Genomic DNA, 16794 nt, shown 5'->3' on the forward strand with positions numbered 1-16794 from the left:
TATATATATATATATATATATATATATATATATATATATTTATACACACACACCACAAATGTTAATTTATGTAAAATATTCAGTTTTATTGTTTAAAAAAAAGTCATATTCTTATTCTACTGAAATTCAACTAACTTGTATTTCTATGTTTGTTATTTAGCGTTGCTTTTCTTCCACTTTTGGTTATTTGCAACATTGTGGATGAGTGATGATGTCATGAAGTTGATGAAGGGACACTTACGAAGAACATCCATGTCCAGGCCAGGATTATAACCTGGTACCTCTGGTATCGTAGCACACTGTGCTAACCACTCCACCATGTGGGCCAGCTCAAACTTTAAGTGTAACATTTGAATTTGCTATATAAGAGAATAATATGATGCAACATTGCTCAAAATAAATTAACAAAATCTACATTAAAAAAAAAAACCTTTATGTAAAATGTCTCCAATCAAGTTCAAGAAAAAATGGAATTTATTTTTGTTCCCAAATCCTAGCGAGAAAAAAAGAATAGTTGATTCTCACTGACTTTTTCAGGTTTTGATGGATTTCAAGATCAGTAGAAAGCATGTAGAATAAAGTGAAATACAACTAGTGCATAATAAACAAATAAATTCACTAGACATGTAAGCTCTGGAAAGAAACATGATAAGATACACTGAAAATGTTTTGTCGACATTTAAAACAAATTCTAAGTGTCAACAAATTTTTCACAATTTCAAAATAAAGCAGTGAAGTTAGCTGACTCGTTCATCAAATCCCATTCAATGTATTAAAATATATTGAAGCCAAAATTTAACATTACCTCAAAGCCCAACCTTCTCACTTTGTTTTCCGCAGTCAAGACACACACATTAAGAAAATTCTCAGATTCATGGCACATGTCCTGAAAGTTCTGGAAATCATCCAGCTTATCTACACAGGAACAGCACACAAACTTGGACATATTGTCATCTTCTTCAACCTGGAATTCAGAAAATTTTAAGTCATAAAACACAAAAGATGACAATGCTTCTTTACAGTGGGATCCATAAGTATTACCATGCAAATTGTCCATCACCATGCTCGTGCATTTTATTTGACCCAATAAGAGCTTCAAGAATTAAAAGAAAACTCAAAACAAGCTGTTGAAGACTTCTACACCAGCATACATAAAAATTCATCGCTTAAAAACACACAGGAATTAAGAGAAAAATTAATGACAATACTCATGGACAATTTGCCGAGGAATACTCTTCTTGGGATGGCGTAGGAACAGGTTTGCAATCACTGTGCAGAACGGTTATTTTGACAAAATCCTGTTTCCCTACTGGCTGCTTCAGGGAGGGGGAATTTGAATGTTGTAACATCTTGCCCAAGCAGTGGGCGTAATTGGTTGTTTGATCGCGAGTTCCTTTGTAGGGAAACGCAACAACAGAGGGTCACTGCCATGAAAGTGGTTACCGCACCGGATATGAGGATGGAAGAACTGTAGTGGATCCCACTGCACATGTGAATAACAGCAAAGGATGATGCTAAAAAAAAAAAAACTGTCATTAATCATGTCTACCTTCTTTCCCATTGTCAAAAGTTTTAACACCTGTGCAAATGCATTGCAATTATCAGTGTGTCTTCAATTTCATAAAAATAAAATACACTAACTAAAGAACCAAAGATTTTCAGACAAGTCTTCAGGACAATTCCCACATTTGTATAGGGTTGTGCGGAATCCCGAAAAGTCCAGGACAAAAAAAAGACAACAAATTCCCATCCCGATCCCGATTTTGGGAAATGATTTCCAGATTTTTCTGGATCCTGAGCATTTCAGGAAATACCGAATGGTCATTTTAAAGAGTCGTTAATTATTGAAATTTTCTGCACTGCAAGCTTCTGGAACTTATTGGAAATTGTTAATTTTATTCCAGAAATGCAAAAACAACCACTTCAGGTGAAAATGATGTGTAGAATTTGAGATTTCCAGAGCTTCGGGAAATTTTGAACATTTCCAGTCCCGAAAATTTCCAGACTTTTGGGAAATCGTGAATTTTTCCCATCCCAAATGTCAGGATTTAAAAAATTTCCCATCCCGATCCAAAAAATTCTGTCCCAACACCCCTACATTTGTACAAGAAGGGCACCGCATTTGAGCTGAACACCATGCTTAAAGAATCACAAAACGGAGTTAAAAGTAATAATGAGAAGGAAAACTGAACAGAAATTGACTGTTGGATAGGGGCTTCAGGGAAGAGCTGGTATATAATACTTGCCACGTATTGACTGATGATAAACCAAACATTCTTCTTATCCAAAAAAGTCATTGCATAAATAATATATGGCTCATTCCATGTCAAATCAACAGATAAAAATTATTTTTGAACCTTAAGGATTCAGATTTTTTAGATAGATTTTCTGTTTATACATTGCACCCAGAGACCTGCACAAGACCCGGAAAAAACCCGTCTGCAAGGAGGCGCACCTACAATAATATGCAACACGGATGTCAAGCCTAGATGTTCAACATCGTGCAAGCGAGCTTCACGTCACAGTTGTGCACAGGCATCGATGCCTGCCAGATTTTTCTATTACCCGGGTCTTAAGAAGACCCGTGAGACTCGATGTAGTTCTTGCAGGTAGACGCAAGCACTACTGTCAGTGTTGCCAATGGCCATTATATTTCACTACGCATGGAAATATTTGAATTTCTGCTAGGTGCAGGTGCCTTAAGGTTGTATAACCATTGACATAGCAAGGGGTGGGTGAAGTGGGCGGCCACCCTGGACTTGCACATGGAGGGGCCTCGTGTTCCATGAGGTTGATACGAAAAACGTAATAAATGGAAGTGAGAAAGATAGAAAAGGCTAATTTTTGTGGGCAATAAAATTAAAACCTCTTTTTTATCGGGTTTTTTATTCTAGTTTGTTATAATTTGAATGAATACATCAAATCAGAGGCTGGCAGGAGCTCTAAGCCTAAGTGGCTCCGAAAAAATCAATATAATTCTCATTTCTCATGTGAAACATTAACGCAAAAATTGCTTGGGACATTTTTATTCATTTATTATTTTCTTGAATAAAAAGCGCTTTGTCTTGGCTTTTCTTCTGTCTCGTGTCCTTGCATAGCCTACCCAATTTTAATATGTTAATGATAAAGCACCTCGAACTGCTACCAAGCCAAGTATGCTTCCGGTGTTTTAAGCTGAAGAAGGGTATGGATAATATTAGCAGTTCTTCCTTCCTTCCTACAACTTCAGATGGAGCTATTGCCCTCTGTAACAGGCACGAAGATGATTTATCTTCCAAATTTCCTGTTCAATTTCTAAGTTTCAGGAATGTGCTTAAATCTGAAATCAGTGCTGTGCAAAGTTTCTTCTCCTTGATAGCTCTACACTAGCTTCCAGTGTTCTCTGTATCCTGTTTGTTTCCTACTCTTCAAGTAACAACCAAGAAAAAAGAACTATCTTTCTCAAAATTGAAATTTGAGGGAAAACTTCTGGAAGGTAGTGTCGAATGGTATGATTCAGCCCAAATTTAGCAGACTCAGTAATCTCACTCTTGAACAAGAAAGGGCAAGATCTAATGTAAAAGTGTTATTGCTGCCCAGATGCCAGCTTTCAGTAAAGCAAGGTGGTTTGATTTAAATTGGGGAATTCTATTTTAAAAAATCACTTATTGAAATTACTTTAAATAAAATTACAGAATAATGTACACAAAAAATTTGTAGATATCAGAATCACTTTTTGTGAAAGTATATTCATCTCGTAATCATTTAATGGTGTTTATTATGCTCTAAGAAAGGAAATAAAGGAAACAAAATGTATGTACTGATGTGGTGAAGCTCATACGAAAGTAAATGTAATATGTCATCTAAAAAAAACAAAAAACTTAAATTTCCCTTGATTTAAAATTCATTAATTTTTATAAGCAAAAATACCACATTTTTTAAATAGAATAATATACAAACTACTTATCATGTTAAATCGAAAATAGTGTAATTTTCATTAAACTGTAAATAAATACTGCAGCTGATATTTGGCTATCATTAAAACACTAAAATTTGGCTACAAAGACTGTAATTTTAAGTTAAAATTATAAAGTACATCCAGAATTTATTATTTTCACTGTAAGAAAAGTTACTGAAATTATAATTCATTAACACACTCAACAAACATTTTTATATTAGGTTCATTATGTTCAGTTCCAGAAACAGAGAAATGCATATTTACATGTAATTTATTTGTTTCAATCAAACTGTTCAAATATTTTACAGGGCCATTTATAAAAAAAAAGCCTTTCTATATAAAAAATATGTCTGTGTGTACGGTGCCAAAAAAGATAGATTTAAATAAAAAAAATATAAATAAAAATCATTATTTTTATCCACCCAGCTGTTATGGGGGGGGGGGGGTGAAGGTATAAGTAAGTATTTGTATTTTCTTCTTTTGAATACATACATGTCAAGAAAGATACGTTGTATTCATTCCTTTATTTGGAACCTAACAGCTTTTATGCCATTTTTTGTCCATAACAACACACATATAAAATATACACAATTGTTTTACATTAAAATTATCAGTCCTTCCCCCTATTTTACAGATATTAGATTTAAAAAAAAAAACTTTGCCTTTTACAATTGTATGTTATACTTCCTTAAAAATGATAACAAACTATAACCAATCCGCACATCTGGATTAACAACTAAACTTAACAAATTTGTTGGAAATGAAACCTTTAGATTATATAAAGTTTTATACAAGATATTTCTCTCTCTATAATATTTTGAGCATTCCAGTATTATATGTTGTGCATCTGCACTTTCCCAGCCACATTCACATTTCTTATTGTTCGTTATTCCAATTTTGGATAAATGTTGCCTAGTACACAAATGGCCCGTTCTCAGTCTATTAATTAATACAATTACATTTCTTGTAGCACTTACATGATAAAACCATGGTTTGTGTGTTCTGAATTCAGCAAATGGTCTGTATGATTCTCCAACTGTTGTAAGTTCATTTCGACACCAATCAAACCATTCATTCAAAATTTTCTTCTTTACTCTAGGGAGAAGATCCGTATAGTATAATGATAAGTTCGTAATATTTGGAAGACGCACTGCTTTCTTTGCACATTCATCTACATGAGAATTATTTGTAATATTGCCATGAGCTTTAACCCAAGAAAACTCAATAGTTTTTCCAGATTTTTGTATTGTTTGAACTAATTGTATACAATTTATAATATAAGGGGATAATTTGTAAAGACTCTTGTAAGAAGATTTAAGCGGCTGTAATACACTTTGCGAGTCAGTAAGTATTAAGAACTTTCGTAAATTTACTTTTTGGACATATATTAAAGCTTGGTAAATTGCGTAAGATTCTGGTGTAAATATTGAACAAGTCTTGTGGAAGCTGAAATAATAGGTCTGTTTTATGTTGTGGATCGTACACTGCACATCCAACTCCTGACTCACTTTTAGATCCATCTGTGTATATGAAATAAAAACTTGGCCATTGAGTAAAATATCCCGATATGTGTGAATAACGAGGGAAATTAATATTATCCACAGACTGTTGAGGATAATCTAATGAAAAAACAGGCCGTGAACGCATCTGCAAAACATCCTGATATTCTTGACAAAACAAATTATACAATTCTATCCACATAGCAGCTTTTCTGTTTGTTATTTTTCCTGTTTCATGTAAGTGTATCATATTTGTTAGTGCATTGTTGAAAGGATGCTCACAATATGATTTCACTTTGAAGAGCATATTTGCTGCTAACATCTTCTGTCTACATGAAATTGAACATTCACCCGCTTCCATGTATACTACTACGTTTGGAGTGCTGTTCATAACGCCTAAACATCTTCTCAAGAATTTCCTCTGTATGACATCAATGGAATTCAATTTTCCTTCTGTCAAGTTACACATTGCCAATAGAGAATAATCTATCAAAGGCCGAAAATAATTCTTGTAAAATAAAAGCATAGCTCGTGGATGACATCCCCACTGAGTATTTGCTATTGCTTTGAACAAATTAAACACTTTTTCTGATTTGACTTGTATTGCTTTAATTTGGTCCTTCCAAGTTAGTTTTTCATCCAAGATGACACCTAAATATTTTACTCTGGATGTAATGGAAATTCTTCTTTTTCGGGACATTAAGTGAACTATTGGAGGTGTTCCCTTTTTACTAAAAATTGTAATATTAGATTTTTCCATTGAAATGGAGAGTTTTTTACTTTCAAGCCACTTTTGCACTTCCAATATTTGTTCCTCTAAAACAGGAAAATCAGTATGAATTTGTGTCATGGACATATAGATACAGATATCATCTGCATATTGAAGATAATTGACTGTTGGAATTAATTTCCTTTTCATCCCAATCATATATATGTTGAATAACAAAGGACTTAAAGGACTTCCTTGAGGTAACCCTTTGCAGGCCGAATACGGTTCTCTACTGTCACTGAAAAAGTGGAAATATACAGATCTTTTACTCAGTAACTTCCATAATATCAAAACATAGTTGTGAGGTATTTTTAGCTGTTGTATAGTTTGGATTAGGATATTAATATCTACATTATCATAAGCTGCGCTTACATCTAAGAATGCAGCTAATACAAATATACAAGGAAAGAGTGATTAATCCGTCCTGGCATCCTAATCCCTTTCAAAATCCTATTTGTTAGAACTAAAATATGTTTTGGCTTTCTAAAAACCATTCTATTATTTTTTGTATCAGTTTCTCAAATATCATTCCTATAACTGACGTCAAAGCTATAGGTTTATATGATTTACTTACTTGAGGGTCCTTGCCTGTTTTTAAAATTGGAATAATCAACTGTTTGGACCAATCTTCTGATACTTTTCCATTATTTAAGAATTTATTAAAAATTGTGCACATCGCCGTTAACGCTACATCTGGAAGGTGATAATCATCGAATAAGTAATTCCATCCATCTCTGGAGCAGATTCTTTACTGTTGCCGATGATTTCATAGATTTCCTCTTTTGAAATTGGAGTTGCAAAATCTTTCGCAGAACGTAGTTTTGATGTGTAACTACATAATTCATTTGGTGTTTCAATTACTGCCTCTGGCACTGTAGGTATGAGTTTCTGAATAAATTCAGTCTTCCAATTTGATTTCAAAGGAACTACATTTGCTGCAAGAGGATTTTTGAGCGACCTAAAATTTTTCCACACATATCCTAATTTCATGCTTGGGTGTAAATTTTCACAAAATAATTTCCATGACTTTCTTTTTGCTTTTATGCATAATCTCTTTGATTTGGCCATAGAACGTCTGAATGCTATCCAGTTCTCCGGATTTGGTTGACGTGAATATATTCTTGCTAATTTGACTCTATGTAGTTTTGCTTCAGCACACTCTTCTGTCCACCAATATATCTTTGGGGAGTGTTGCTGACTACTTTTTATCACCCTGGGACAACTCAAGTCCATCGCAGCCGAAATGATTTTTACAAACTCCTCATATGATATTATCAGGTTTTAATCCATCATCCTCTGAGAAATAAATATTTAAAAGTTTAGTATACGAATAGTTAATATTCTTTCGTTTGTTGTATGACAATAAGCCAGATGAAAATAACATGGATAATGATCGCTTGTTCTCAAGTCCATATCGGCCTCCCATGTAAAGTCTGCACAATACTTTTCTGAAATTAATGTTCAGTCTATAGATGACTGATTACTTCCATTTCTAGGCATATGAGTAGGTGAACCATCATTTATTATAGTTAACTGCTCCGCCTCCATCCATTCAACAACAGTTCGACCCAACTAATCTGCTGGCTGTCGACCCCACAATGGGTGGTGGCAATTGAAATCTCCAGTTATGATTAATGGAGTCTTGAATGAACTAATCATAGACCTTAAATGCTTCAATGCAATTTTTTGCGATGTATAGGAAGATGGTATATAGATCGAGATAACGGTAAATATTTTATTCAAAATTTGCACTTGTATTCCCACTACTTCCACCCGATATTCTCGAAGAATCACTAAATTGGGATTAAATGATATGGGTTGGAATGCCAGACTTTGATGTACAAATATACCCTCTCCTTTTCCACCTTTTTGATAAAGTACTGAGTGATAATTTTTTATTTCAATTGAAATTCTTCCATCCCCCCAGACTTCACACACACGTGGATGATGTTCTTCTATCAGTTTCATGAGTTCAAGTTTTCTTGAAGGAAACGAGCATAAATTCCATTGCAGAAACAAAAACATATTTTGCATGTGATAACTTACTGATTATTATATATAATGTTGAGCATCTTCATATGATTCAAGCTCTTCAATTAGTTTCAATAACTGTGAAGTAATATTTGCACAATCTACTAGAATATTTTTAATTCTCTGAAGATTATCATCCACAGTTATGTTCAATGTTAGTTTCGCCATAACTTGTAATAAACTAATCATTATTTGCTTTTGAGAGTCATATTGTGGGATGCTAGTTCGTAATTTTCATTTTTCAGTTGTTGTCATTGACGTTGGACTGCTTTGGGAATTTAGTAAACTATAATCTGGTCTTTCTTGTTCGTTTTGGGTTTTAGGTTTGTCACACGACTAGATTTTGCATACCTTTATTTATCATAACTTCTTTACTTTTAAATATCTTCCCAAGTGTTCGATCAGCTTAATTATTGTTCATGTTGTAAAGTTGAGGTTGAGAAGATTTCCAAGAATATAAGTTTCTTGATGTCCCTGATTCCTCATCTCATTCCAGCACCTCATATCTGTTACCTGTTGTAATTGCTGAACTTGGAGCTTGTACAAAGGAAGGCTCTGCTTTAGTTGTTTTCAACACTGGGAAATCTTGTAGTATGTTTGCATAAGAATAATTTTCTCTTTCGGTCATAAATGAACTGCTAGAACTAACTTTTCTCTTTGCTTCTTGATATGAACAGAAGATATGTTGTAATATGTGAAAATTCTGAGGTAGAGCATCGATTTGTATAATTATTAATGTAAGTGTAGCCACAACCAGCTATTCTAAGTAATTACATAAATTTCCTGGAAGAATCTTGACTGTACTTGAGGGACCCAAATTTGTTTCTTGCGGACACATACTTTACGATTTTGTTACGCCACTGCGTCAAATATTTAATATTACAAGAACATTAAGATGTAACAACAAAATGAGATTCAGAATTATTATTATCATCTAAGTCCTAAAATTCAAAGTTAACTAGTACAATTAATGTGCAACAAAGTTAAGATTGCTAATTAAAAAAAAAGTCAAATTAGCTGTATCAATTGATTACACCCAAGATTTTACACTTATGGGGGCTTTTTAGTATTGTTTTAAGATTTGTTGATGTTGAAACCAATTTTGTCGAAGTGCTTGTAGGTAGATACTTTGAGCCCCTAGACAGGACTGTGGTTAGCACAACCCCATTCCCCCCCCCACTCTATCTTGCACCAACATTTCATGTGCGTCCTTCGATATTTTCTACTTAAGCCATGGTTTGTGACATTTACATCCTACAAACTTTGAAATGAGGAAACAAAGAAGGACTCATTAAATAATATATAGATTATATTTAAAGATTCTCAGTTTGTATTTCTGAGTTTTTTTAAAAAAATTAGCACATTTAAGGATACTTCAGTTGTCTTATTGCCTAAAGAACATCTTAAAAATGTACAATTACTACTACTTTGGTTAATGAAAATTCTAGCAGCGTGTTACTGCAGCTCTGTCAAGTGTAAATTTCTCTGTTGTGTACTATTAAATATAATTTTCTTCAGAAATTAATTATTATTATAGGATATATAATAATATAATATAATAATATGATAATTTGCTGACGTTTCCTTGATGACTGTATATTGATTTGCATTGATATTTCAAACTTAAAGAACGGATGAGGCCTTGCATTCTAATCTCGCCCAGGGCCTCGTGATATGTTGCTATGCCACTGTACCTAAGATTTTGTAACTTCTCAAATTAGTTTCATTATTATGTCAAACCAACTACCACATATTTTCGAAATTTGTTTCGAAGGTCTTGAAATAGGTTTGTGTGTCTTGTTCATATTATGTCACTTTTCTGGTCTTGAAATCGTAAATCTTCTCTCAGATTAATTTTTACGTTGCTTGTATGTTGAAATGTGTAAATAGCATTGCCTGCAATTTACACCCATATGAAGATACGAGGGTCACTATTTATATTTTGAGCCTTGGCAAAAATTATTGAAGTTAGGCGCGATTTGACATTTGCACGGAATCGTCTGGCATTATTGACCATAACGTACTTCAAATGTTTTGTCAATAGCTTCATTTGTGTTGTTTATGTTGCCTTGGAGATTGCGCGACAACAATAAAATGGAATTAACTCGTGCGATGATTTTTTACGATTTTCGAAGTGGATTATCAAGACAAGAGTGCATCGATCAACTTACTTCCACATTTGGCGATGAAGCCCCATCCTTTGCCACTGTGAAATGCTGGTATAACGAATTTAATCGTGGCCGCCATTCGCTCACCGACGAGATTCGCGAAGGTCGTCCAAACTCAGTTGTTGTTCAAGAAAACATTGATGCTGTGCAAAACCTAATACTGCAAGATCGTCATGTGACATACTGTGAGATTGAGGCAACCATAGGCATTAGTTCCATCAGCATATATAAAATATTACATGATCATTTAGCTGTGAGAAAGGTATGTTCTCGTTGGATCCCACACAATTTGACAAAAACTCAAAAAGACGCTTGCGTCAATTGGTGCAAACAAATGCTCAATAAATACAATAGTACAATTGTGCTTCAAAAGACGTATATAAGATTGTAACCGGTGACGAATCATGGATATATGCATATGAGCCAGAACGTAAACAGCAGTCGACTGTATGGGTGTTTCAAGATGAACCCAATCCAACAAAAGTTGTTCGCACTCGAAGCACATTGAAACAAATAGTCGCCTGTTTTTTCGGGAAAACTGGTCATGTGGCAACTGTGCCTTTAGAGGAACGTAGAACAGTCAACTCTGAATGGTACACAACAATTTATTTGCCAGAGGTCTTCGGTCAAATAAGGAAAACAAACAAACGCCGTCGGATAATTCTTCATCAAGACAATGCCAGCTGTCACACATCTCGTCTAACAACCGACTTTATGAACAGTCAAAAAATCGAATTGATGGGTCATCCGCCATACAGTCCTGATTTGGCACTAAATGACTTCTTCTTGTTCCCGAATGTCAAGAATAAATTGCGTGGACAACGATTTTCGTCGGCGGAAGATGCCGTTGATGCGTTCAAAAACCATATTATGGAGGTGTCTCAAGAAGATTGGAAAAACTGCTTTGACAAATGGTTCGAACGAATGCAAAAGTGTATTGACCATAAAGGAGAATACTTCGAAAAACAATAAAGCAGTTTTCAATGCCAAATTCCTGTTTTTTCATTGTTAGGCTCAAAATATAAATAGTGACCCTCGTACAAGCTAACAATTATATTTCGCATCGTATTACTATCAATGCGGTCTGTAGAACTAGATAACTAGCAACAACATGAGCGAACAACTATTTGTTGAAAGAGATGACAATATTCAAAAACCTTTTATAATACAAATTCTGATTTCATGTTCCATTTTATGGACCATCGTGCTTTAGTGCTTTAGTGTTCCGGGGGGGGGGGGGGGGAAGGGGGTAATCTTGAGCAACTAATTCGGATATTGAATTGGCAAAATTACACCAGAGAGAAAATCTGTTTGACTGATTGGTTCATTTATTTGGTTAATTTATGCACAATAACGCTAATTGGGACTGGACCTATAGTTCCAAGTGGGATCCGAACCACCATGTGCCTCCACCGGGTATCGAACCCAGGACCCCTTGATTACAAGGCAATGACACTACCACTGCGACATAGGGAAGCACCCCCTGAAAAGTATAATGTAGAACAACCACCAGTCACACAAAGTTCCAAAATATTTACGATGGGACTTTTAGCGAAACTTGGTTCGAATTCCTTTACAGGTATCAGCAGTGGCAGCGATTAGGGGCGGGGCCGATAGGGTGCAGTTGCCCTCCCCCCACTTTTTGACTTTTGCACCAAGCTAGCCTCATGTACCATGGGAAATTAATCTGTCCTTGCCCACCCCGCACTTTTGCACCTTGGCCCCTAGTTTTGGAACCTAATTGCAGCCACTGGGTGTGAGTGATACAATATTTTCTACCAAGGAATAAATGTCTGCAATTTCACATTGAGAAAAGTGATGAACATTTTAAGTGCTCCTTGACCAGTTTAGAATCTAAAAGGTGGAAACGGTGTCTGCGTGACTCAAGTATCTGGAGATGGTGCAAAACCGGAATGAGCGTTCTCTGAAGATAAGCGAGCTTCCTCTTGCAAGGCCTTCCAGTTACCCGTGGGCTTTCAATGCTTGACGGGTCAAAACCCAGGTCCATAGTTTTACTTGCGCACTCTCCAGCCAGGAAGGCCTAGTAAGTGATTCTGCCCGATGTGCAGCTCTCTGACTGCACCTATTAAGAGGACAAAAGCTGCCAAATTTCTGATTTTTTCGGCTCTTAGTTTTGAGTTATCGACTCTCAAAAAAGCAAATATCCCAAAATTTGACGACATTTTGAAATCTTTAAACAGCTGTAGATCAAAAACTATTTGACCTAGAAAGCTCAAATTGGAGTCATTCTCTTCTGCCTTTAGTGGGCTTTAATTTGAAATGCAACATGAATGTAGTATTTTATTTTTTTAATTTTTAAGAAACTTGAAAAGAAGTTTTTTTTTTAAAATCTCAAAAACACCATTTTTAATTTTTTTCAAAATATATGATTTGAAGACATCAATTGACTATTTGTACGCAAAATTTCATAATGGGTCGGCAATGGGTTCCTATGGAAATTAATTTTTTATAATGTAATGTATGCCAAGGCCAAGGCTCTCACGGGCTGTCGCGCTATGGGTTATTAATGTAATGTATGCAGAATTTGTTGACTTCAACTATATGCTGAGTTGTTGATGTTGAGGTCTTCATGTTAGTTTATTATATAATTTTTGGAGTAAAAATAACATAAAAATACCTAAAAATTATCACTTTTAATATCAGGAAAGCAAATTGAAAAATGTACGAGGGGAAGTCATTAGATAACAGGAATTTTATTCTAAACTTCATGGAGATTTATACACAACAAAAATTTGTGTTTTGGCGCTTAAAAAGGTTCCTTAGCAACACACCATAAAGGTGTTGTGACAATCGAGAAGTATGTGTCTGCATAGTAGCTCATACAGCATGGCCGCTCCACTGTTGACTTGCACCGTAGAAGAGCTACAAATTGTTAGGCCTGCTTTAGACGAAAGCATTTTCCTTAACATTTATGCCATGACCAAAAAGCTACTGAGTAAGGTGAGAAATGTTATGGCATTTCAGATGCCATGACATATTTCATGGCATTTCACAAGACTAGAACCGGCTCTATTTCTGTAGCACAACCAATCAGAAGAGAACTCATGGGCACGAGTGCAATTGTAATGGCGGTCACGTGAGATGTAAACAACGTATCACATCACACTTTTAAACAACGATAACTATTCAACCGGGAGCAATATCGCTTCGTATTAAATGGTTTTTAGGTAAAGAAGAATGGCGCTGATTAAATACATACTTTACAATGTTTACTGCACACGTATGGAAGAATATTTTAGCTTTTTCAATTGTAAGCACCGTGCACACAGCATTGACGGTGTAACTCGACGTGCCATTCGTGCTGTATGTATTGAACATTGTAATTGAAACAGCTAGCTGAAATGATGCATAAAATGCTTTCAGGTAAAGCCGGCTGTTGTAAAATTTTTGGAAGCATTTACATAGCATTTATGCTAGCAAAAATGTTAAAGGAAATGCTTTCGTCTAAAGCTGGCTTTATTCGTTTTTGTGGTCAGATGGAGTGAAACCTTCTGAAATCTAGAGTTGAATGAAGGTTCAGTACGGAGGCAATTGTTTAAGTCAGGGGAGAGTGTACTAAATTAACAGATTTGCTAATTGATCTGCTGTTTCACTGCCTTAGTTGCCATGCAAACTGGCCTCCCACACTGGTGTTCATCACTGATATTTCGTCTTCCATCTTTAAATCTTTCCACCCATTCATATACTCTCCCCTGCATGGCAACTAAGGCAGTGAAACAGCAGATCAATTAGCAAATCTGTTAATTTAGTACACTCTCCCCTGACTTAAACAATTGCCTCCGTACTGAACCTTCATTCTGCTGTAGAATTCAGCATAGGCATGCGCAGACTCTCTGATTAGGGACGAGGGGCAGCCTTGATGAAAGTTCATTTGGAGAAAGAAAAACCTCATTTCATCTCACTGTTTTATTGTATTGATGGGTATGGAACAGTGGCATATATAGCAAGTGTCCGGAATCACTAAAAATAACTGTATTAGAAGAATACAAACTTCCATGGCACCAATGTTCTTTGCCCCTTCCATTATTCACCCTAATTTACATATAAACATGGTTTCATACAGCAGATTCAAAACAACTGCACATAATATGTTCATTTCCAACAGTGATGGCCATTAGGAGGGGCGGTTGCTCCCTCACATTTTGCCCCTAAACTATAGCCTCTTAATGCAAAGCCTTGTCTGCAAATAAAAAGTAAACTGTCCATGACCCCTCTCCACTTTGTCATGCAATAGCTGCTACTGATTTCTAATGTATGAGCAAATTAGTTTTGGAAACACGTAGGTAACAAAACTAACGAATAAACTGTATGCGAGTGTTAATAACAGAAATTTGCTAGAGAACAAAGTTGGATAGTTCAATTACATAGGAAATAATGCATCTTACGTAGTTGCTTGGTATTTTTGTCAGCTTGAAAATACGCATTAAATTCCTAAGCAAGAGTATTAGAGGGGATAACTGGCCCCTCTTGCCCTCCCGTGCACACGCCTATGGATTTCAGAAGGTTTCAATCCCTCTGACCACAAAAAATGAATAACACTTCGTAGCTCTTCTATAGTGCAAGTAAAGAGTGGAATGCTGTCATGCTGTACAAGCTACTGTGCAGGCGCATACTTCTTGATTGTTACAATACCCTTATGGCATGTTGCTAAGGAACCTTTTTGAGTGTCAAAACACAAATTTTCGTTGTGCATAAATCTCCATGAAGTTTAGAATAAAATTCCTGTTATTTAATGATTCCCCTCGTACATTTTTCAATTTGCTTACCTGATATTAAAAGTGATAAATTTTAGGTATTTTTATGTTATTTTTACTCCAAAAATTATAAAATAGACTAACATGAAGACTTCAACATCAACCACTCAGCATATAGTTGTGGTTATAACATGGAAGCCAACAAATTTAGCAAATTTTGCACACATTACATTACAAAAAATTAATTTCCATAGAAATCCATTGCCATCCTATTATGAAATTTTGCTCACAAATAGATAATTGATGTCTTCAAATCATATATTTCTTTTGAAAAAAATTAAAAATGGTGTTTTTGAGATTTTCAAAAAAAACTTCTTTTCAAGTTTCTTAAAAATGAAAAAAGTAAAATACTACAGTCATGTTGCATTTCAAAATAAAGCCCATTGAAGGCAGAAGAGAATGACTCCAATTTGAGCTTTCTAGGTCAAATAGTTTTTGATCTACAGGTGTTTAAAGATTTCAAAATGTCGTCAAATTTTGGGATATTTGCTTTTTTGAAAGTCAATAACTCAAAAACTAAGAGCCAAAAAAATCTGAAATTTGGCATTTTCTGTCAACTTTATTGGTACTGCCACTGCACCAAAATTATGAATTTCTGAGATGTCAATGTTCAGACCCTGGTTGATTTGGCATCCAATGACCCATAAAGTAAAATTTAGTAATTCATGTATTAATCCAAATATGTACCGAACACAACCCACAAATTGTAACAAAAAGTAAAGTAAAAGTAAAGTGCTCCCCTGTGCATAGCACCACGCCATGAAGGCGTATAGGGGGTGTGGGGGTAACGCCCCACACTTTCTTGATCCGGTCATGAGTGGGGGTGATGTGATCAGCATCACGCCCCTGACCGCCTTTACCCCCCAGGGTTTCCCCCAGGTACCCATGTTATTCGACGCTGGGTGGGCGCCGGGGCCGCTTCCAACCTTAGAAAAGTTCCCGGATTTGAACCGGCCGGGGATCGAACCCGGGACCTTGAGCATGGTAGTCAGACGCGTTACCGACTGAGCCACCGCGGCCACAAATTGTAACAAGAGAGTGGTAAATGGCAATATCCACTCACAGTAGTAAATTTCTAGTTGAAAATAGGACAAAACATGACCTTTTTTCCTGCAGTAATTAATATGCAATTTCTACTGTGACTGCCAGTAATATTCAAACTGCAGTGTGGTTTGTCCATTAACAAATTAAAACTTTCTTGCTCTTACTTTTCTTCAGTGTTCAAGAACCTCTTTTTAGTGCACTTCCACAAGAATATCGATTTTTGAAGAAACACAGTAAATTTCCCTAACATTTTCAGAATTTACATACTGATACCTGTACAGTAGAGTGGTCTATTTTTTTTTTCGAATTTAATTTTTCATAGTTGCTAATTTTTTTCATTTCCCATGAACATATTTTAATGCAAAAATTCAGCCCAATTGGAAATAATTTAGACGTCACCCAAGCGACATGAAGATTTGCCCTAAGGATTTCAGGGTGGATAAACATCACGATTTTTATTTAAAAAATAATTTTTGTTGATTTTTTAAAAAATTCAAATCGGATCTTTTTATTTAAATCGATCTCTTTGATTAAAAAAAACACGCTTCAAATTGCTTGTATGGTTTTTGGC

The 16794-nt window shown here is 35.3% G+C and overlaps 1 protein-coding gene across 4 annotated transcripts in view; it reads right to left on the minus strand.

The window, feature by feature from the left end:
• LOC145996914 (uncharacterized) overlaps positions 1 to 16794 on the minus strand; it is a 103556-nt gene that overhangs the window by 67984 nt on the left and 18778 nt on the right. For all 4 annotated transcript variants that reach the window (XM_083133484.1, XM_083133483.1, XM_083133485.1 and 1 more), the window contains exon 2: positions 806 to 964. In XM_083133484.1, coding sequence (XP_082989610.1) covers positions 806 to 964 — 159 coding nt within the window. The remainder of the gene's footprint in view (positions 1 to 805; positions 965 to 16794) is intronic.

This window comes from Lepisma saccharinum, chromosome 13, assembly GCF_977018435.1.
Source record: "Lepisma saccharinum chromosome 13, izLepSacc3.1, whole genome shotgun sequence".
Taxonomy (NCBI): Eukaryota; Metazoa; Arthropoda; class Insecta; order Zygentoma; family Lepismatidae; genus Lepisma; species Lepisma saccharinum.